General features: G+C 51.8%; 1 protein-coding gene across 50 annotated transcripts in view; it reads right to left on the minus strand.

Moving 5' to 3' along the window:
- CAMK2G (calcium/calmodulin dependent protein kinase II gamma) overlaps positions 1-23,364 on the minus strand; it is a 62,132-nt gene that overhangs the window by 33,868 nt on the left and 4,900 nt on the right. For all 50 annotated transcript variants that reach the window (XR_008619954.2, XR_010113255.1, XR_010113253.1 and 47 more), the window contains exons 3-10: positions 14,477-14,536; positions 6,853-6,907; positions 5,915-5,980; positions 2,930-3,002; positions 2,682-2,784; positions 2,170-2,253; positions 1,632-1,726; positions 869-991 (exon numbers count right to left, since the gene is read on the minus strand). Coding sequence is in view for 44 of the 50 variants with exons in the window: in XM_034930864.3 (XP_034786755.1) it covers positions 869-991; positions 1,632-1,726; positions 2,170-2,253; positions 2,682-2,784; positions 2,930-3,002; positions 5,915-5,980; positions 6,853-6,907; positions 14,477-14,536 (659 nt within the window). In the remaining 6 variants the exon portion in view is untranslated. The remainder of the gene's footprint in view (positions 1-868; positions 992-1,631; positions 1,727-2,169; positions 2,254-2,681; positions 2,785-2,929; positions 3,003-5,914; positions 5,981-6,852; positions 6,908-14,476; positions 14,537-23,364) is intronic.

The raw sequence follows: 23,364 nt of genomic DNA on the forward strand, positions 1-23,364 counted from the left end.
TATTTGCCAAGAACAAGCACAGGGGTGTCACCTCCTCCATGCAGCCTTCAGTAACCCCACCACCCACCAGGAACAGTAGGAGCTCCTGTACTCTCATTAGATTCTTGTACCTACTTGTCACATTGTAACATGACTGCCTGTTTGAGTGCCTGTCTCCCTAGATGATCTTTTAGGGCAGGGACCATGCCTCATTCATCTTTGTATCTCCAGCACCCAGACGGTACCCAGCACCAAAGAGGTATTTAATAAACACAGAATGGACAGATAAATAATGCCTCATGGTTGTCAAGATGCCTAACTCTACCAAATCCTCTTCTTTGTCTGAAAGTTGATATTTCAGCTTGAAAGAATTGTGTATGAAAACAGAGTACGTCAACCCACACTGATAGCCTAGAGGACTCTCCTAGGACTTTAGCGCAGAAGCTTTATGCCTCAGCTTTTACGCTTTTAATGACTCAGAAACCCCTTCTGTTGATTTGTTGGATCTTGGTCACCACTCCAGTGGAGTTGAGATCTGAGTATGAACCCCAGCTTGGGAATTCACTTTGGGTTTTGCCAGCTGCTTTCTATCACCGGCTACCTGGAGTCCACAAGGGTCAACCTGAGCCCTCATCCAAGAACAGAACCAATCCCAGCCTGACAGCCATGAGTGGGGGAGAGAGGAGCAGTGGCCCACCAGCCCCATCAGCCTCCCGAGTCTCCCTGGTAACATTTATTGACCCTGGCCCTCAACAGTCCTCTGCCCGCCTGCTCAGTTATTGCTTGGGGCCCAGAATGAATCTCTGCTGGTAAGAAGGAGGGGGTGGTGCCGAGGGCACACAGAGGGCTGACACCCCTGAGCTCCTTGGCCACTAGCAAAGACACTTACACAGACCCACGGGTGCTTGAGAGCCTGGTCAGCCGTGATGCGCTTGGCTGGGTTTATGGTCAGCATCTGGTTGATCAAGTTCTTGGCTTCAGGAGTTACCGTGTCCCATTCTGGTGATGGGAACTAAGGAGCAGGAATAGGGAGAAGAATATGATATTGGTGAGCTTCACACCCTGAAACACTGGCTCTGTCTTCAACTCAACTCCTGTAATTGGGATACTCTGTGGTACCTAAAGCTGTGACTGGCAGAGTTGGAGAAGCCCTGCGGCTATTCCAGAACCTGTGTCAACTTAAAGACTTGGAAAGACAGACAGAACAGTCATGTTTAGAATGCCAGAACATCAGATCAGAGCGGGAAGGGGACTCCAACATTCTCTGGTTTAAGCCCAGCTCTATACTTAGGAGGGAACAGAGGCTCAGCAATGTGTCCAAGGTGCCACTGCAGTGGAGGGAGTCTCCAGGCCTTTTGTCCCTGTGTTACACAGCACACCAATGAGGCCGCTCCATTCTTTGCAAGTAAAGATCAAAGGACTTCAGTGGGCTCCTCAATTTTAGTTATGAAGAAGGCTGTGCAAAAGAAAGTTGCTCCCTGGGACATAGAGTGGCAAGAATTGGGCCCTGGATGCCCATTCCTGGGTCCTCAAAGTCCCCTGACACCCCCTGTATCACGTGACACACTAAACAAGCCTGCTCCCTTGGACAGAGCCCGAGGAGCAGGACATCTGCCCTTCCTGGCCTGGCTGCCCGGCTCTCTGGTCCTTACATCATAGGCTCCAGCCTTGATCTGCTGATACAGCTTGTGCTGATCCTCATCCCAGAAGGGAGGATAGCCCACCAGGAGGATATACAGGATGACCCCTACGAGACAGAACACACAGGTCATGGGGGTCAGTCGCCTACTTCCCTGAGGAACCAAGAAAAACCATGCAGGGCTCAGAGCCACCTAGAAAGGCAGGGGCCATACCAGAGTCAGAAGTGGATGCCAGCCGATAATGCTATGCTACCAGCCCCTCCTGCTATGCCTCACACTTCACGTCACCAAGTCACACCAGGGATTTCTTTAGGCACAACCCATCCTCTAAGGCGTGGGCAAATCCCTCTCCAAGAAGGATACAATGTCATCCCAGAAGTACGCAGGGAGGAGGGTGTGATGGGAACAGCCATCCCAGGGGCAAACACCATAATTTCACATACACCAGGCACGTGTGTGACCTGCAAGGAATAGCGATGCCTCTTTCTTGCCATCATCGGAAGTTGAGGGCCCTTAACAGCGAAAAGCTGAGAGCGTGGAATGGGCTTACCGCAGGCCCAGATATCCACAGGTTTTCCATAGGGATCTTTCCTCAAGACCTCAGGGGACAAGTAACCTGGGGTGCCAGCAAAACCTGTAGCAAAAGAGAGGGCAGACGCATACTGAACCCACTTTCTCTCTCGTTAAATCCACACCAGCCATTTCCCCCAAGTCCCATCTCATTCCTGCTGCTTTTGCTACATAAACTCTCAGCACATGGGCAGCAAGAGCTGACAGGCTGGGCTTCTTGTAGCACCTGGAATCTGAACCAGACGGCAAAGCCGTATGCCTACCAGGAACTCCAGCTCCTTCCCAGAGGCAGCAAGAAAGCAGTGCTGACAACAGCTTACTGTACTGAGTCACGTATGGCCAAGAGAGATCTCTGCACCCTCCCACCCTCCGCCAGTCTCTAAGGAGGCCAGGACCATTAAGGGTCTGGCTTCTAGTTCTAATAGAGGAAGGCAGATCAGGAAGAGGAGGAAGGGCGGGGGCTGCATTCCGGGAAGACAGGATCACCCTTACCAAACCAAGCCTGCTGCTCTCCCTGTACTTCGATGGCTAGGCCAAAATCAGCCAGCTTGACGGCGGCACCCTTGCATTTACTCGCCAGCAGCAGGTTCTCAGGCTGCAGAAGAAACACAGAGAACCTTGTGAGCACCCACCCTGCAGCCCAGAGGAAGCCTAGTTTGGGCCTACGCAGTACCACTATCTGGCACCAGGTGGCGCCAACACTTCATGAGCAGAGGCAAGGAGGGGAGCCTGGGTAGTACCTTCAGGTCCCTGTGGACGATGTCATGCTGGTGGATGTGGTTAACACTCTCCAGAATCTGATGTATACAGTGGCTAAAAAAGCAGAAGGAAAAGAAATGTCAGCGCAGGGTTAAACCACCTCATCCACATCCACAACCACATGCTGCAGACTAAGGCATGTGACAAGGGGCCACGGATTCACAGAGAATCACTGAACGGCCACTGGAACCTTAGACTCTGCACATCATCTTGTTCAACCTATTTAAAGAAAGAGGAAACCGAGGCCCAGGCAGATGCAATGGTTTTTCTAGGATCACCGCTAGAACGGGTTCCTCTCACCCCCTTTTGACTGGAAAGGTCTAACACAACCAATTCATTTCCAAGAGATCAGGAGACAGCCCAGAATCCTGAGGAAGAAGAGAGCATCCAATCCCTTCCTTCTTTCTCTTTCTCCATACAGTAACTTTGTTCTTGGAGAAGAGGCTTGTGCTGGCAACTTAGGAAGGAGAGTCCAACTAAACAACCTAAGCTACTTTGGCGGTGGGTGCACTCATTCATTTCCCTAAATGTTTATTGAGTGTCTAGGATATGAAGATGGACAAGACCCAATAGCTGCCCTGAGGTCTGGCATCCAGTAAGGCAGCTAAAACAAGTACAAAGATACCTTTAAGAAACAATGTACTTAAGAGCTTCCAAACAGGGCATTTGAGGAGCACTTCTGATGATTTTGCGTAGAGAAAAAAACCCAAAGTTATTTTATTATTTTATTTTTGAGACAGGGTCTCACTCTGTTGCCTGGGTTAGAGTGCAATGTCGTGAACACAGCTCACCGCAGCCTTGACCTCCTGGGCTCAAGCAATCCTCCCACTTCAGCCTCCCCAGTAGCTGGGACCACAAGCATGAGCCACCGTGCCCAGCTAATTTTTGTATTTTTTTGTGGAGACAAGGTCTCACCATGTTGGCCAGGCTGGTCTTGAACTCCTGAGCTCAAGTGATCCACCCACCTTGGCCTCTCAGTGTTGGGATTACAGGCGTGAGCCACTGCGCCCAGCCACAGTCACACACGTAAATCAGACTGTCCACATAGCAAACCATCCTGCCATCCCTGTCATCAAACTCCTGACAGGGAGCGGGGGCAGTCTAGAGCAGTGGTTTTCAACTGGGAATGAATTTGCCGCCCGCCCCCCCACCGCAGGGGACATTTGGCAATGCCTAGAGAAATTTCTGGTTGTCACAACTGGAGGAGGGGTGCTCCCAGCATTTGGTGGGCAGAGGCCAAGGATGCTTCTAAATGTCTGCCACAATGCACAGGAGAGGCCTCACAACAAGGAAGTACCTGGCCTAAAACATTAGTAGCACCAAGGCTAAGGAACTTGGCCTAGAATATAGACCCCCGTCATCAGGCACTATCTGGTATACTAAGCACATCTGCAGAGCATCCCAGTGTATGGGGCTGGGTGGCCTGGACTTACTATTCCTAAAATCTGATGCTGGGGATGCCACAAGAACCAAGGGGTCGTACTGGGTCCCTGGGGGCTGAAACTCGGGCCTCCCCATAGGACACAGCCCAAGAGTGGGCCACAGAAACTTTAAGACTGAGCTATAGAGGCGAGTCTCCACAGAGATGTATAATTAGAACAGAGCCGGGCTAGCAGGGAGCGCCTTCTGGCCAAAAATGGCAAAAGTGCGAAGTGTCCCAGCAGAGCCAGGCCAAGCCCACTGGTACAGTCACCCCCCTCAGGGCCCCCTCCCTACAGCTCTCCCTCCTCCCCGCAGGCTCCCTGAGCCATCACTGCCTCCTCCGTCCCAGAGCCTGGTCCTCCCCTGCTGGCACTGGAATTCATCTCCCCACTTGAGAATTCTTCCCGAGGCTGAAGCATCTGAAGTTGATCAGCAAACATTGGCCTCTCAAGGTTGAGAAATTCGTGAGGAAGCTGCACTCCCCCACTCTCCAGAAGCAGCCAGAGCTGCCACATAAGCCAGATAAGCTGCAGGCAGGATGATCAAAACCAGGTTGTAGGGACATCACCCTCGAGAAAAGCAAGGCTGGGGGAAGAGCCAAGGCGGGAAAGGCAGGCTGAACAGGCGCCTGAGAGCGTGGGTGAGGGAGGCACCAGGGATTCCAGGGAGGGCAGAGGCTGAGGCATGTGGCCGGGGAACGGTCCTCAAGTTGGAGGAGCCCCATGGCAAGGCTGGTCATGGTGGTCTAGGGACAAGGTGACAGAGGCTGAAAGCTCCCGGGGCTCTATGGTTGGATTATCAGCCCAGAACTCTCCACTCCCTCAGGACAGAAACCATGTCTTCTGCACCTCTGGATCATGCCAGAGCCTCAGCACAGTGGCTTGAGCACACTAGAATTTGTCAAAGGAAAGAAAAGGGCAGAGGGGGACATTGGGCATGGTGGCGAGTACATGGTAGTGCAAAAAAAAGTATTTCTGGGGTCACAGGGTAAAGGAGACTTGGAAAAGCTTTGTAAAACATTCATTTGGAAGTGATTTTTTTTGTGGGGGGGAGGGGGACATAGTCTCACTCTGTTACGCAGGCTGGAGTGCAGTGGCATGATCTTGGCTCACTGCAACCTTCGCTTACAGGTTTAAGTGATTCTCCTGCCTCAGCCGCCCAAGTAGCTGGGATTACAGGCACACACCACCACACCCGGCTAATTTTTTTGTATTTTTAGTAGAGACAGGGTTTCACTATGTTGGCCAGGCTGGGCTCCAACTTCTGACCTCAGGTGATCCAACTGCCTCAGCCTCCCAAAGTGCTGGGATTACAGGCATGAGCCACTGCGCCTGGTTAGGAAGTGCTGAATTTTTAACTTCTAATATCACCCACAGTATGCAAGCCCTAGCCCAGCTCAACAGAATCTTTCTCCAGACAAGAGCTATTCTGATCTTCCCCAAAGACTATTCAAACAGGTACAATGCTGGACCCCGAAGGTGGCCAAGACTTCCTTCAGTCCTAAACTCCAGAGCTACATTTGAACTCTCGGGCCCTCATCCTACCTGGCATCTGCTTCACTGTAGTACTCTCTGGCCACAATGTCTTCAAACAGCTCCCCGCCGGTAACACTGCAACCAACGGGAAGAAGAGGGTCAGAGGCAGAAAGGGTCCTTTGTCTAACCCCAATGTCCAAGAAGAAACAGGGTCACCCTGTAGAATGGCTTTCAGAGAAATCCCAACTCCCCATGCATTTCATCTGAGAGCTCAGAACACACTCGATCCTTCAGTGACACCCGGATTCTCCTTGAGGTATCATGGGCCGTCCCTTCCTTCCGGACATTTCTTTTTCCAAAATGCACAGATTCACTAATAGTCAGGCAGAGATGAAGATACAGGGATCTAAGAGAAAACAGTCAACCTGCCCCAAAAGTCACAGCTTTGAGACCAACATAAACACTAAAATATCGCTGCCCAGGAAGGACAGAGCTACTACTGAAGTTGAAGAGTAATGAGACCAATGACACAGAGACCCAACCCTGAGAATCCTGGAGAGGAGTGTCCAGGAGGTAAGAGCCACTTTTAAGACATTAAACCACAACCAACGTGGAGGAGAGACCCAATCCAATGGAGCCTGGTTTCCGACTAATGAAAGCTACCTCTGATTTCTCAGGATTTTTAAGGTCATGCAAAGAGCTGTCTTTTATTTCTTCACTAAGGACAGCACACTGAGAAACAAGACAAAGTCATCTGTGCAAGGTGTGCTGCTGAACAGAAGTGCGAGAGGAATGCTGTCCTGGGGTTCAGAGCCCTGGGGGGACGCTGGGGGAACATGGAGACCCCCTTGGTGGGGGCAGCAATCTGCCCCAGTCAAATCCTTTCCCTCGGACAAAGGAGGGGGCCCTGGGCGGAGGCTGGAGAGCCTGTTTAGGCCTCTTCCTGAGCCTTCATTTTGAGTCAGCTAGAGGGAAAGGCCCCCACACCCTCAGAAAGTGGCACTTACAGGTCAAACACGAGGTAGTGAAACCCTTCTTCAGAAATACTGTCATGGAGGCGCACTGCAAGAGAGGAGATGGGGACAGAGATTAACAAGAGAGAAAACTTGGAAATCCTAGGCTTCTCCTCAGCAGCCCCACCCCTGCCCCATCCTGTCGGGCTCACAGGGCTCTCCAGAAGGAGCAGTGGGGGGAAGTGGCGACGTGCCCAGTGCCCCCCAGTGCAAGGCTATGCAGCCTGGGAGCCAGAGCCTGGCGCTCTGGTTGCCACCTCAGACTCAGGCAAGAGAGAAAAGCTTCATGGCTAAGAAGTCAAGATGGAGAAAAGCCGGAACCTTCCCAGAGGGCTGGTATCCGAGAAGGTGGTCCTGGGATATGATGCACGATGGTGAGATGCAGCGTGAGCAGCACCTAGCAATGTTGACGGCAGGGGACAACAATGACCAGATGGGAAAGCCAGAGAGCTCTTCCAGAGCAGTAAATGGGAGCAGAACTAAGGGGTGGGGAAGAAGGTGGAAAGGCAGAGCTCAGCAGGAAGGCACGTGGTGCAGGATAATGGATGGTGAGCCTGGAAGGCCACGCACACATTCAGGCAATGACAACAATAACAATTTATTAAGTGCTTACTATGCCAGGCCTTGTGCTAGGCTCTTGCATACATTACTGATTCTGCAAGCATTTATCAAGTACCTACTATGTGCTGGACCCCATGCTAGGCAGCGGGATTCAGGAGGAACAGACAGAGTGCCTGCCTTTGAGGAGTTTATTATTCCTTTCGACCACCTGAGATGAATGTTATTCCCATTCTACAGATGAGGGCACCAGAGGCTCAGGGACACAAAGTCTCTTAACAAAGGCCAAAGAGCTTCTAAGTGGTGGGTCAAGATGTGAATCCAGTGCTACCTGACTCCAAAGACTGTGGTCTACACCACTGCTTCCCATAAGAAACGTGGGGCAGCCCCCATATTCAGGCAACAAAGCCCTGGCATCCAAAAGAAAGACCACTTACAAATGTCCCTAAAGCAGCATTGCAGACAGGTCCAGGAGGGTGCCACTGGAAAAAGACTCGGGCAAGAAAAGGCTGGCAGGCGGAATCCCTCCCTGCTCCCTGCCTCCAAAGCTCTTGGGCAAAAAACCAACCTGAAGTCTTCTGAGGTCTCCTCTTCAAGTTTCTGCCCACAAAGCCACCTCTGGGTTAAATGCCAACCCCTGAGCATCATTCTAATGCAGACACGACTCCGCTTTGGCTGACTGTCCTGTCCCTCCCCTCACCTGAACTCTCTTGATGGGGAACTTCTGTTCCAAAGGCCTCCCTCCATTTGACCTTTGCTCCAAGCCTTGGGAGTTACAGGTGCACCTCATGGAGCACTTCAGGAATGGCCTGACACCAAACTAACCAGTTCAGTGCTAGGAGACAAAGAAACAGCCATGTCTCTTCCTGGGTGGGCCCTGGCTGCTTCCATTTCCAGTGTCACACGTTTCCTCAGGGCTGAGGTGCTTCCCTATGTCCCCTCCCCACGAAGCAAGATCATTCAGAAAGCAAAGTATACAACCCAGCCGGCACAGTCCCGAGGCACTGAACCACCACTATAGCCCCCTTGTTCTCCTCCCTTGATGACTGAGGACTCCGAAGCCTGCCAGGGCCGGAGCCAGGGTCTCAAGACTGTTTCCGCATCCCATTACCTACACTATTTGATCTAATCTAGTGACTCAACCCCAAAAATCCCATCCCAATCTCAGTATTTCTGGGAACGGGATCAAAGGCAGGTGATACTTCCAATATCCCTCCCATTATTGGATATAATGTATATATCCAATATACATTCTCTCCTGGGCAAAGAAGATGCTTCCCTAGGCCTGCAGATGACAGAGGGGGCTTTTAGGACAGGAGGAAGGAGCCAGCGCCAGGCCCCTGCCTTCCTCCCATAAAAATTAGCCTGGGCACACTCCATACACACTCAATCAAGTCCTCTCGAAGTCCTGCCATTGCCTCCGCCCCACTCACTTGCGCACCTCTGGTCTAAGTCGGTGCCTCACGCTGAGTCTTGCTGCAGCTGCTGCTCCCTCACTTCCAAAAGGACTTTCCATTTAATTAAAAATTTGCTATTAAAAAGCATTAAAGTGTGTAATACAAATAATCCCCTGGAAATCAGCTGTCCCAGAAGCTACAGACCAGCTCCATTAGGGAGATGACTAACAGCAGCAGCATGGGGAATTAACGGGACAGCAGCAGGTATGATGCTGACAACCATCTCAGAGAAGTGGAGCCACTCAGCTCTGCCTGGGCCTGGCACTGAGCCCTGCCTCAGCCAGAACCCCACCCCATGCCCAACACCACCCCATGCCCCACACCACCCTGCCCCCGCCCAGCACAGCAAGGCCAAGAACAGGGCAAGAAGTGCAGGCACCCAGGCCTCTGCCTAGACATGGAGTCATTGGCGTCTGCCCTTCTCCAGGAAGGCCACACACAGAGCCCAGGTGGGAGGAAGCCGGGGAAGGGAATTAGAAGAAAGGAGCAGCAAAGGAAGACTAATCCTTCTAGGCCACCCAGCAGAGAGAACAGCTTTGATGTGTGCCCCAGAGCAAGGCACCTGCCAAGACAAGGAGGGATGGAGGAAGTTGTATCTGAATAAGACTGCTATTGACATTTTTTTAATTTGTAAAGAAATTAACAGGACACTGAAGACAAGAGGAGAAATGACTGTGCCATTCTAAGTGCCTATTTAGCAACAGCAGATTCATTATTTCTTTTTTTTTTTTTTAAGAGACAGGGTCTCACTATGTTGCCCAGGCTGGGCTGGAGATCCTGGTCTTGAGCCATCTCCTGTCTCAGCCTCCTGAGAGGCTGGGACCACAGCTGTGAGCCACCGCACCCCATCAGATTCTGATAATAACAATCTAAATCTAACAACTAACACTTAGTTGAGCTGTCCGTGTGCCGGCATCGTTCCATGGGCTCCACGTGCATTACTGTATTGAACCCTCACACCAGCTCTGCAGGGTAGCTACTTACATATAAATAACCCCATCTGACAGGAGAGGAAACTGAGGCTCCATAAGAAACCTGCCCAAAATCACACTAAGTGGCAGAACCGGGACTTGAAGCCAAGACAAACCAACATCAAGATTCCTGATATTGCAGAGTTGCTTGGGAGTCACCTTCTCAAATTCTTAGGCAAAGGAGCTCCAATCTGTCCCCACTACCTGTGGCCATTCTGACTGGCTCGACAATGTCCACTGGGCAGCTACCCCGGAGCAGGCGAGGCTGTACATGCCATGGATGTGGCTGTGAAGAAGAGGAGCCGGCCCTGCCACCTGGAGCTGCCAGGCGAAGAGGGAAGACAGGCTTTAAACCAGCAATTACACAAATGCGTTAACTAAGCACAACTGTGTCATGCTGTGAGGCAGGAGCAGAGGGACTATGGATGCGTGGAATAAAATAATCTGACACCCAGCCCGTTCCAGAGTAAAGACAGGGCATGAAGGCCAACAAGGGCCAGGCCATGTCCATAGACAGGAAGATCTGGGGAAAGGAGTATAAAGCATTTACTGCATTTCAGCAACAAACCTAATTGCTGTTCTTTAAAAACCGTGGAAGACAGAACAGGCCAAAACACCTACAAACCTTTACTTGATATTTCATGTCTTCAAGGACTGAGATAGCCACAACCCAAATGTTGTGGCTATTTCCAATTCTTTAAAAACCACCCAACAATATGCCACATTTTAACTAACAAATCTTTCTCCAAAAAGCACTGAAAAAGTGTTGCTGTTAAAAATATCTGCAGCAATAACACAGTGGGAAGGAGGTCCTGTTGCCATGGGGGCTTGTGGGGGACTGAGCTGCCCCCCAAGAGCTTACTGTGGCAGGGCTCCCCCCACCCCCACCATGGGGGCAGGGATGTAGGAACTGCTCAGTCATGATTCAATGTTTCTTTTTATTTGCAACCGTTTCTTTGCTACACTTACTGTTAGCTGAATGGGTACTGGGCTCAAGGGTAAATGGTCAGGCTTGAATAACTTGTGAACTGAGTCGAGGCTGGGGGTCTTGAAGAGATCACTTCTAGGGGCTGGAATCTCCATTTTCATCATCTCCCTCCTAGCCTCCTTTCCTGGCTGAACCCTTTCATAACAACTCCACGAAGGGACCCAGATAACAAAACAGAGGCAGGCATAGAGGAGTTAAATAACTTGCCAGAGGTCACAGTTACTAATTAGCAAATCCCAGATTCAAACCCCAAATCTGGATGCGACTCCGAAGCCGCAAAACTTGGCTTCTCCAAGTATTGACAGGCATGCGGACCGGTAGCATGAGCATCAGCTGGAGACTCAGGTCCTACCCCAGACCCCCTGAATCAGAATCTGAATTTTAACATGATCCCTGCATGAGTCATAAGCACATAAAAGTTTGAGAAGTGCTGCTCTAAACCACAATGCTAGACTATGATCGAAACTGCTGGGGCAGCTCAGCACGAAGGAAGACGGAGTCTATTCATTAGAGGACTTGAGAGCAGGGAGCAGGCAGATCACAGGTAGAACGGACTTCATTCAGACCTCAGACTTCACACCAGCGTCTCCTCCTCTCAACTCCCCACCACTGGCCACACTCCCAGCGCTGTTTGGAGTTCGGCAGTGTGCCTTACACCCAAACAGGCATTTTGTTGTTTGTTTGTTTGTTTTTAATAAACTTTATTTTCAGAGCAGTTTTAGGTTCACACCAAAATTGAGCGGAAAGTACAGGGTGTTCCCAAATACCCGAGAACATTCCCAAATACCCCACGTCCCCCACATGCACAGTCTCTCCCACCATCAACATCTCCCACTAGAGTGGTGGATTTGTTACCGTCTATGAACCCACATTGACTCATCATCATTACCCAAAGTCCAGAGTTTATATCAGGGTTCACTCTTCCAACAGGCTTTTAACTCCTGGGACAGAATATCTAGCTATTAAGGGGAAACTGGGCATGACTGGCCCCTAGCACCAAATGCTCCATCTGAATTCAGTGCCTCCGAGTCTGACCACAGGCAGGGCTGACCACATGCTCTCTGCTCTAGCTTCCTCGACTGTGCACCGTTCTTGGGCTGGCCCGTTTGTTTCCCTTTGGGATGGAGTTCAAGAGGCCAGAGCCAAAAGGGTCACAGTTCTGAAGGACAGCGCAGTGGAGAGAGAAGAGGAATAGTGAATTAGGGGCACAAAATTGCCTCCTCTCCTGCCACAAGCCAGGTCCAGATCCATGGCAACCACAGCCGCCTGGACCTGCAGCTCCGCCACATCTCCAACAGCCCTGGTTCCCACCGGATGCTGGAGCTCCCAGGACACAGTCTTGACTCCCCCTTCCCTCTGCCCACCCTCAACCCCAGAATCGGTCCTCGGACCAACCTCCTTAGGACCTGGGAGCAGTCATGAAATGGAAGCACAGTTCTAGGAAATCAGAGGCCAAAAGAGTGACTGTGCCCCACCTGGCCTCTGAGCAGACGGCCAGGATATATGGTCCCTCCGCCTGCCTCCACTCTGAGCCGAGGGCAGATGGTAAAAGTAAAGGGCTACCAAACAGAGTGAAGTCTATGGGGTAAAAAAGTATGTATTTAATTCTAGAAATAAATAAAAAGACACCTAGGGCTTTTTTCAGCTAGAATTCTATTTTTGTCCTTCCTGCTCATTTCTCAATTGTCTTCATTATACCCTGACCCGTCCGTGGCCAACCCATCCGTGGTCAACCCGCCCATGGTCAACCCACCCGCATCGCGGGTGATGTGGACGTGGTTCTGCTTCCTGCATCACTGACCCCTAGCTGCTGTTCTCCTGCCTACATGAGGACAAATTATCACTGCTGTACCAGTTGGTCACAAGGAGCATAAAGGAAAGGAAGTTACCCTCCTCAGATATTGAGACCCGGGTCTGGAACATCAAAATGCTTCTGTGCTTATGGGTGGCTTTAGTCACGCACATGTTTTTTCTTCCTGTTCTGGAACTTCTAGGTTAGAGGTCACAAGCTTGCAAGGCCTACAGGGGCCCAGGTGGGTAATGCAAATGTGAGCTCATAGTGGGTGACAAGGACAGTGGCCAGCGGGCTGCAGGGGCAGCCACCACTCCTCACAGCTCCTTCTGGCCATGCAAGGTGGGGGCTCAGCAGAGCCAAGCCTTCTGACTGGAAAGGCGGGGGAACAGATTTTTTCTTTTTTCAAAATGTGAAATCTCATTTTTAAATATTGGCAAATAATAAAAATATTTTTAGACCACTGAGTCAGCCAAGCAAAACATGCCTAATCTGTGACTGCTGTTCTAGGTGTTTCCCTCTGTGGGCCCTCTCCTACCAAAGGCAACACGTCAGTCCCCACTGCGCTGTTTTCAGGTGAAGTCCTAACCTCAGAAACCACCTAGGAGCTCCAGTAGTTCTGAGGCCAGGAACCCACCAGCTGAGAGGTGCTGGCTCTGCAGAACACACTGCATCAGGCAAAGCCGATCACCACCGGCCATGCCAATCTGCTTCGGGTGTAATCCAAGCTGCTGATTGCCATCTAGAAAGCCCTGCACAGCTGACGTTCTGACTACCTCAGAGCTGCTCCTCTCCCAGAGGGCTAGAGCAGGACCTCAGCCCTTCCATGACAGAGCTCACTTTGACTGTTCTAGCCCAAGACCTGGGAAGCCAGGGGCTGGGTAGCTCTGAAGGAAGCATTAGGCTTCAGCAAGTCACCTCACAGCCCTGGCCGCCAACAGAGCAGAGCAGGCGACCTCTGGGGCATGGTGGGAGCCCTGAGATTTAGGCCATGCCTGAGGAGCACAGAACACGTGTTGTCTTTTGTGATGACTCAGGGCTTTCAGGGAAAACCTAGGAGATGCTCCTTGCTCTGCCTCAAGTCAACACTGGGGCTTCTGCTCAGACACTGCAGCCAGCCCAGTTTCTGTCCCTTCTGCAAAGAGCACCAAATCAGGGCCAACGCTTTTGGCAAAGACCATTTCAGCTGAACAAAGTAAAACTGAGCCAGAGTGGGTTGAGGCAGGCAAACCTCCTCAGGCTTTAGCACAACCAACAATGTGCTCTTGTCCCCCCAGTCAGGGTGGGAGCAGGGAGAAATCCTCTTTTTTCTCCTTCCCCATCTGAGTGGTTCCTGCCATCCCTTCTCCAGAGGAGCCAGGCAGGGGGGCAGCTTGCTTTCCTGGCTCTGGGGAATACAAATGGGAGCACCATGGAAACCCCCAGAGTGTGCAGGACACCGCAGCAGGAACAAAACTCTTTCAGGTCCACAAACAAAATCCTGACCCTTGCATGAGGGCTATGGATGGCCCCTGGTGAGGGACACTGGCAGGCTAGGAGCCCGGAACCTCACACGCTGAGGACCCTGGACCTCAGCCTAAAGACAGAAGGAGAAAGGGAAGAAATAGCATCTGAAACCTATTCTGATGCCTCACACCCCAGCCCTGAGAAGGTGCCGCAGTGATGCAGATACTCAGGTCTCTAAACCAGAATGCCCCAGAATTCTGAGACACAGTTGCTATCCTGCTCATGTAAAAACAGACACCAGGTGAAGGTCCACAGACAGAGGTGATCCCACACACAAAAGCAGTGGATATCTGTTATCCCTGCTTCTACAAAATACCCACAAAATGCTCCATGCCCAGGCACTCACCGATGTTTGGATGTTTCAGAAGTCGACATATCCGAGCCTCACGTTCTAGTTTCTGGTGATCTAAAAGCAGAAGAGAAAAAACAAAAGCCATCAACTATCCATTCTCCTTGTGGTCACCTTGTTATTCATATTCCTTCAGTTCAGGTACTAACTATGCATTTGTGATGATTTGCTGAAGTAATGCAGCAAGTCATGGCAATCCTGGAGACAACTTGTTTTCCTTTCATTTTAGGGTCTCACTTTGTCCCTCAGGCAGGAGTGCAGTGGCATGATCGCAGCCTCAAACTCCTGGGCTCAAGCAATCCCCCCACCTCAGCCTCCTGCATAGCTGGAACTATAGGCACCAGCCACCAGGCCTGGGCCAGATAGATAGTTATGACCACCTTTTCCAGATGAGGAAGTGACTTGAGGGTTTGCACACTTCGAGCCAGTGAGCAGCAGAGCTGGGATTTGAATCCAGGTATTCAACTGAAACTCTGGTGCTCTTTCCACCACAACAGGGTTTCAGTGGTCCAGAGTGTCCAGAATCTCTTTTTTTTTTTTCTTTCTGAGACGGAGTCTCATTCTGTTGCCCAGGCTGGGGTGCAGTGGTGCGATCTCAGCTCACTGCAACCTTCGCCTCCTGGGTTCAAGCAATTCTCCTGCCTCAGCCTCCCGAGTAGCTGGGATTACAGGCACACACCACCACGCCTGGCTAATTTTTGTATTTTTAGTAGAGACGGGGTTTCACCACGTTGGCCAGGTTGGTCTCGAACTCCTGACCTCAGGTGATCCACCCGCCTCGGCCTCCCAAAATGCTGGGATTATAGGCGTGAGCCACCGTGCCTGGCCCAGAATCTCTTTCTTGTTAGGAACACTAATAATAGCTAAGTTATACTGAGCACCTAATATATACTCGGCACTGGCTAGGGGTTTTGCATATATTCTCTACATAGTCCTGATGGCAAGCCTGAAACATAATGATGCTGATAATAAAGAGGTTGATGATCAAGATAATGACGACTTAAAATAATAATAGCTAACATTTATTGAGAGCTTACTTCTACACCAGGCAGCTGCTTCTTTTAATTTATCCTCATAACAACTCTAGGAGGTTGGCATTAGTATGATGCCCATTTTATAGAAAGAGAAACCAGGACACAAATCCTGCTTCTCCCCAGAGCCCTCTTGGCCACCATGGCTGTAAGCTTTGACCTCTTCAAATTCAGACTCCAGGATTACTCGGTTTTGGTGGAATAACCAGAAATCCACAAGTCCCCAGATCCAAGTGAGCTGCGTGGGTCAATTCCTTCCACAGGAAGGCAGAGCTCCAGTACGTGGGAAGAGAGGATGCTACTCACAGCACGGAGGCCTCACAGCCCTCCCCCACTGTCCTTCCCTCTTTCTACTTGCTGAAATCCTGCCAAAAGTCACCTCCTTCATGAAGTCTTCCCTGCTCCTCTCGGTAGACTGTGACTTCTCCCTCCTACTCCACCCCCCCCCCCCGATTTCCCAATGCACTTCTCACGATTCTCACATCATATATTACATCAGTTATCTTTCAGATGCAAGCTCTTCGAAGGGCGGGGGTACCTTTCCAGGTAGTGCTTTCTAGAGTTCTTTCTGTAAACAGGGGCTTAATAAGGGTTTACTAATAACAGTAGTAGCCATAACAATCGCTTACTATGCACTGACTACATGTCAGGCAGAGGCATGGATTACCATATTTCATACCTTCAGAAACTCTGTGAAGTAGGGATCTGATTAGCTCTATTATATTACTGAGGAAACAGGTTTAAAAAGATAGAGTAATCTGCCTAAGGTAACACGAACAAGCAGTGATGCAGGTGGTCTGAGCCTAGAGCCCTCTTTCTCCACCCCTGTGCTATTATGGCCAGATAAAGAATGGTGAGAGTTGAGTTAAGACTCCAGGCTTTGGAGGGGGTGCAAAAGGAAGAGAATCCAGTTCACCCTGAATTATCCAGGCCCGGGCAGGGGCCTTCACATCCATAGCTGCCAAGCTATTCCTGTCTCCCTGCCTCTACCCTAAACAGCAAAAAGCTTCTGTAAATCTTCCCACAGCCCTCACAATGATCCCATTAGGTAAATGCTATGATTGTCCACATTTCCAGATGATGGAAGAAACGGAGGCCCAGGGAAGTTAAGTAACTTGCCCAAGATCCCACAGCAGGAAAGGGATAAAAGGGGGATTCAAACTCAGGACTGTCAGTGTGAGATAATGTAGGGATTATGGACTAGAAGAAATTCACATTTATTGTTTCACTAACCAAACCCAGCTTTGTCCTAAACTTTCCCTCTAGCAACAGCTCTACTTTGTGGAAGGAGGTGGGGACAGACAGAGATTAGTTCCTGCTGCCCAGCTAATCCGTCCCAGCTGCCCAAAGATCTGGGTCAGGCCTTCCTTCCTGTGCCTGGGTTCAGCATGACCACCGACCAGGATGCAGCCAGGAGAACCCCAAGTAACTCCCAACTCCCAGATCACCTGGCATCCCTTGGTCCCAGGCACAGGGATGTGGCCAGTGACCTCCAGAAGCGAGGCACTCAAGGAGGCTGTAACAGCCTTGCCTGGTGGCTGGGGGGCTTGCTTCTTCCAGATCTGGCAGGATGTTGACATGACCCCACCTTCCTTCCATCCCTGGACTTGAGATGGAGGTACCAAGCCAGCCAGCCCCAAAGCTACAGACCCACGGCCCTCTCTCTGGGCACAAACCTCACCACCCTCCAGCCCATAACTCTCAGGCTTGGTTGCCTGGGCAGGTGCAGGAGAACAGCATCTTGCAATGCGGAGGTGGCAGCTGAGGGAAGGCCCAGAAGATTAATGTTTATCTCCTTCCTTAAGTCTCTTACTAGCTAATGGTTACAGTCCCACAACAGCAACAGCACTAAAAATAAGGGCACTCTGCTTTACCAGTGACTTTGAGTGGAGAGAAGACACACAGACTCAGGCTCCCAGCTCCTCAAAGGAGCTGCCCAGCATCCAGAGGGTCCTTGTTAGCCTCTTAGTTCAGCCTTAACTCCAAGGAGCTGAGCCCTGTGTTCCCGGCAAGGCCCAGGTCTTCTCTGAACCCCAGGACTACACCTTGATCCTCATTCTGATTCTAAGCTGTGGAGTATGGCAATTAACAACACATCGGTTTTGAAGTCAGACAGCCCTGGATTGAGCCCAACACTGCCACATCCAGCAAGCTATTAAACCCACCCGAGCTTCATTCATTCCTTCAAGAAATATTTATCGTGGCTGGGCGCAGTGGGTCACGCCTGTAATCCCAGTCCAGTACTTTGGGAGGCCGAGGTGGGTGTATCACTTGAGGTCAGGAGTTCAAGACCAGCCTGGCCAACATGGCAAAACCCCATCTCTACTAAAAATACAAAATTTAGCCAAACGTGCTCACTAGAACCCAGGAGGTGGAGGCTGCAGTGAGCCAAGATTGGGCCACTGCACTCCAGCTTGGGGTGACAGAGCAAGTCAAAAAAAAAAAAAGAAATATTTACTGAGGCCTACTATGTGACAGACAGTATTCAAGATGCTAGGAAGACAGTGGCGAACAAAACAGACAAAAATCCCTGCCCTCATGGAGCTGACACTCTAGTGGGTTGTGTATGGGGGAGGGACGGACAGTAAGAAAACTCAACAGCACGTTAGATGTCACGGCAAGTGCTGCGCAGAAAAAGCAGAGAAAGTGGGGAGTGCAGATTTAAGTAGGGCAGTCCAAGAAAGCCTCAGTAAGGAGGTGACATTTGATTAGGACCCAAAGGAGGTGAGACAGTGAGCCAGGCACATTATCTTGGGAAAGAGGTTCCTCACTTCTTTTGTTTGTTTTTTTTGCTCTTTTTTTGAGATGGAGTCTTACTCTGTTGCCCAGGCTGGAGTGCAGTGGCACGATCTCGGCTCACTGCAAGCTCCGCTTCCCAGGTTCACGCCATTCTCCTGCCTCAGCCTCCCGAGTAGCTGGGACTGCAGGCGCCCACCACCATGCCCGGCTAATTTTTTTGTATTTTTCAGTAGAGACGGGGTTTCACTGTGTTAGCCAGGATGGTCTCGATCTCCTGACCTTATGATCCGCCCGCCTCAGCCTCCCAAAGTGCTGGGATTACAGGCGTGAGCCACGGCACCCGGCCAAGAGGTTCCTCACTTCTAAAATAGAGACAGCAAGATCTGAGGTTTAACTGAGGTGGTACAGGTCAAGAGTTTTGCATAAGGTCTGGCATATAGCTCCTTTCCAAGGGCCCAGTGAGAAGCTTGACAGGGTCTCCTGGGCTGGGCTTGTGGCCACAGCTATCACCAGAGACACTGTGAATGGGACCCACTGTCCCCTCAGCCCAGGCAGATGCAGGGTCTGCAACACAGCAACTAAGCCCTCCTGCCTGGCTTCTGGGCTCCCCACATGGTCCTCCATTGCAGTCCTGGAGGTGGAGTGTCCCTCCCTGTTTTGGCGGGGCCCACCTGTGTCTACAGTCTGCAGGTGATGGGCAGCAACAGGGGCTCCTCAGAGAGAGGGGAACGCCGCAGGAAGTGCCACTGTCCGCTTCCCTCCTCTTCCTCGCAGCTGTGGCACCCTGCCATCCACAAGCTCTCCTCAATGAACAGAGCAGTTTCTACCTGCCCCGCTCTCCCCGTTCCTGCTGCCACATACTGCCCGGCCACCACCCAGCCTCTCCAGCTGTTGTCTCCTGTCTCTTCCCCTGACACTTCCTGTCCTGTAGTCACATCCAGGGCTGGCCCACGGCTGCAAAAAAGCAGAGGGTCCATCCCAGCAGCAGTGGCAGCAGAGGGGTTCCAGGATGGAGTAGTGGTTTCTAGAGCATCTTTCCCAAAAGCAAGGGCATCCCAGCTGGACGCAGCATCTCCAACCCCAAAAAGGGCGAGGCCACTGAATGGGCTTGGTCCACAGTGGGAGGGCCCTGGCTCGGCATCTCAAGGTGCTGCAAAGGTGTCTCCCCTTGAGACACCCCTCCTTCCAGTAACCACTAGGGAGAGGCTCAGACCTTCCAAGGTGGACCCTCCTCCACGCACCTTTCTACCAGGCTCATCCCCGCCCCTCCCACAGCCCAGCCCCCCCCTTCCTGTTTGACAACTGCCACTTCCCGCTTTTGCACAGGGCCACTTCCTGCCTGCCTGTGTGCTACTGCCATGGAGAGACCCACCCCTGCCGGCCTTCAGCCCAGCTCCAACCACAGCCCTCTGCAGGTTTTCCCCATCATGAGCAGAGGTGGCAACAGGAGCAGAAAGCAGAAGCAGCTCCAGCCTTTCCCCAGCAGCCTGCCTAGACCAGAGTGGTCTGAGCCCAGGCCAGAGCCAGGCCCTGGGAAACAAGGATCCTAGAAACCCAACCTCTCCCGCCTTCTGCCCAAGTGCTTCAGGACTTGGTCCAAGGTGCCACGATTTCACAGGAAGGGCAGCAAGAAGTGACCAGATGCACCAGGGGAGGCAGAAAAGAGGAAGCAGATAGGGAGGTGATAGCTTGCAGCCAAGGGGTGCACCAAGCCTGCCCCTGAACCACCTCCCCCTCTGGCCTGAAGACAGAAGCCTACTCCAATGCCCTTTCCTTCCTCTGCCAGGTCAGGGGGGCAGGGAGGGCTGGCCACAGACTCTCCATGGCCCTCTCAGGGATGGGCCTGCTTGACTTAGTGACATTTTCCTAAAAAAAAACACAAATGCCAGCACTAGCTTCAAATAAGATCCTGCTGCCACCTAAACATACAACCCTCTGTACGTGGGAAAGGATGCACATTCCTACTCTGACTGAGGACTCTCCCAAGTTCCAATCTCAAAGACATTCTTAACTTTGCAAAGGGTATTTTGCAGGTCTGTGCCTGTGACCCTAAACATGGATGTGAGAAACTTCCTGCAACCCCACTGATTTCAGGGCTCCATGGGAGGCGGCCTCACTTGCTGCCCTCCTGAGTGCCTTTCATCTTCTTCCCAAGCAGCAGAGGCCACCGTCTGGTCCCCTTGGCACTCTGAGGAGCGGAAACAAGGACATCGCAGGGATTTGGTGTCATAATCCACCTTCCCCAGCTGCTTATGCACAGCCCTGGGCCTGGGACACTGACCAGTGGGAATCCCAAGCCACGATCCCACCGACCTCACCCTGACACTGTGATGCCACATCCCTTCCTCTTTGAATCTCACTCTAAAGATGCAAAGAGTCTCCAATTAAAAGCAAAGTCCATCTGACACACAAGAGCAGGACCATGGTTTCTAATGCCCTCACACATGTACACCTGGTGACTAGCTGGGGGCTGTGATACAGAGGGACGGGGCCTGAAATGGTCCCATGTGAACCCCCAAGGCTCTGTGCATGTACCCAGCATCCTCCCCTTATCTTCAACCCTCACTCAAGCAGTTTTAACTTGGTGACACAAAGACCTGAGCCCCACTTTGGCCTCTGGATCTCAGGCAAGGGAAGCTCTAAGGAGGGAGAGAGGCTCCAAGAAATGCCCTACAGCGAAAAGGCCCTCAATCAGCTTTGACAGAGAAAATCCCCAAGGGGTCACTAGCAAGCCCCAAGAAGGCAAGGCTCTGCCTGGGGGCACTCTGGCTGCTCTCAAGGGCCAGAAAAGGGTCAGCCGTCTGTTCTCCATGCCCCCCGGCAGGGCTCCCGGTGCCTGCAGCCTTTGCCCACTGTTTTGGTGACATTTCCTTCATGGTAACCAGCCCCAAGTAAAACATCCCAGGAAGCAGCCCCTAAAAATAGCTCCTCCCAGGGCAGCAGCAAGCAGGGGGGAAGGGAAAGAAAGGGAGGAGAAAAGAGGGGAGCAGATGGGAAGCTGCGGCTGCTGCTGATAGGGCCCAGGAAGCGGAGATGGTGTTGGGGAGGAGTGGCTGGAAATCTCCCCACCGCACAGCCCAGAGAGGTGGGTACAGACGGGAATGGGGCCTCAGCCAGCAACGAGGAGGGATTTGCTCCACCAGGCTTGGAGCTTGGGGCCTAGATGGAGAGGTGTGAGGTGATATGCCAAGATTCATCACAGGAACAAAGTATCCAGAACCTGTGTTTTAAAGAAAGGCGCCAAGGAGTGGGTGGAGGCCACGCGGCCTGAGGACGCTGGGTCTGAGCCCTGGCAAAGTCACGGGCACCTGCAGCACAAAACCAAAAAAGAAAAAAAAGACCCCAGACAAAGCTTTTGTGCTTTGGTTTCCCCAGCGGTCCTGCGGCAGATCTGTCTGGCCATGGGTAGGTGACAAAGGGGCTCTGCAGAGAGGCATTCAAGAGGTGCAAAGTGCCCATCTCCTCCTGTCACCACCCTTTTGGCACCCATGGGATCAGGCCCTTGTTGGTCTGCCAAAGCTGTTCAGAGAGCAGCAAGCATAGAGATGGGAGCAGGAATGGTCACACCCAGCCTCCCCTTCCCTATCTCCAGTCTCAGCAGAGAATGGGGTCAGCCACTCACCTCTAGGGTTTCAGCACAGCTTCGAACAAGGGTATGGTGACAAGGGACCAGAGGAAGCAGCAGGAAGAAGGCAGGGGCCTCCCTGACAGGACAGGGCAACCTTCCCACCTCCATCCCCACACCATGATGCAGCACCCCAAGTCACTCTAGGAAGACAGGTGGGAGGGGAGGGGGACAGGCCAGTGTTATGTGCGCTAAGGCCCACAGCTCAACGTGACCACATGACAAAAGTCGCCTGGCAGAAGCCTTTGCACAGAGGGACCTGCAGTCGGCTTCCATCCCTTCAGGAGAGAAGGTAGAGGCGCTCCATCACTGATATGCAGGATGCCCATTTCTCTGTTTACAGAAATTGGCCTGTTTTATCCTCAGGAGGAAAGCATGGTTTCGCACACAGCCTCCTTAAATGCTTCCTCGAGGCCTGTGTTCCAGTGCTGTGTGGATTTCTCTTCCTTCTCCCACTCCCTGCATTACTGCTTCCCCCTCCCTTCTCTTTCCCTCACTTCACCCAGATCCTTAACAGGAAAGTCTCACTTGGAGATACCACAGGGGACACAAATGTCATGGGGGCTACTCAGGCCAACACTAAGGGGGCGGGGACTCTCAGCTGGCACCATCCAGGAGATCCCATTTCAGTCCCCAGGGCCAGCTGGACCCAGAAAGGGACAGCCTTTACCCTTCTGGTGGCCAACATGCCACAACCCGAGCCACCCAGCTTGCCGCAGCCTCAGACAGACACCCCAATCCCGAGGCCCAGAACGAGGCCCCTAATCACAGAACAGCCCATGTGCACAGATGGCCACATAGCGGCAGACACACAATCTGGAGAAGGCTGGGCCAAGGTGTGTCTGTTGAATTCCAGAGGGCATGGCAAGAGCAACTGTTGTTGCAGATTTTAGGTGGCATCTCTTAAAAGAGTGGCTCATGCCTCACCTGCATGAAATTCACTGGAGCATGTGTTAAAAATGCAGATTCTGCAGCTCCACCCTAGACCTCCTAAAGCAGAATCTCTGTGGCTAAAGCCCAGAAGTCTGTATTTTTTAAACTAGTACTCAGGGTGATCCTTACGCACACTAAAATTGAAAATCACTACCTGGAAGAGATCCCAACAGTGGCCCTATAGTGCCATTTAGTGACAAGGAAGGAGGAATCATCAGCTAAATGTCTGCCTACATCTCCCACTCTGCCTTATGCCCCAAGCACAGGTCTTTATCCTCATCTGTCCTCTCTTCCAGCAGCCGTATCAGGTCTGCAGCTTGGCTCCCTGGATCAGAAAGGGAGGACCCAAGTCTGTAGCAGGGTACAAGGGCTCTGGCAACTTGACTCTGAGTTTCCTAGGAGCCAAAGCCAAAAGGCAACCATGATTGGTTACATAGTCCTCTTGACCCATTCATTTAATGCGTATGTGGCTGGCATACGTCAGGCACTTCGCTAGGGCCTGCCCATGCAGAAGTATAGAAACACATAAGGACCCTTCCCTCACCTCTCAGGTCCTC

This window comes from Pan paniscus, chromosome 8, assembly GCF_029289425.2.
Source record: "Pan paniscus chromosome 8, NHGRI_mPanPan1-v2.0_pri, whole genome shotgun sequence".
NCBI lineage: Eukaryota > Metazoa > Chordata > Mammalia > Primates > Hominidae > Pan > Pan paniscus.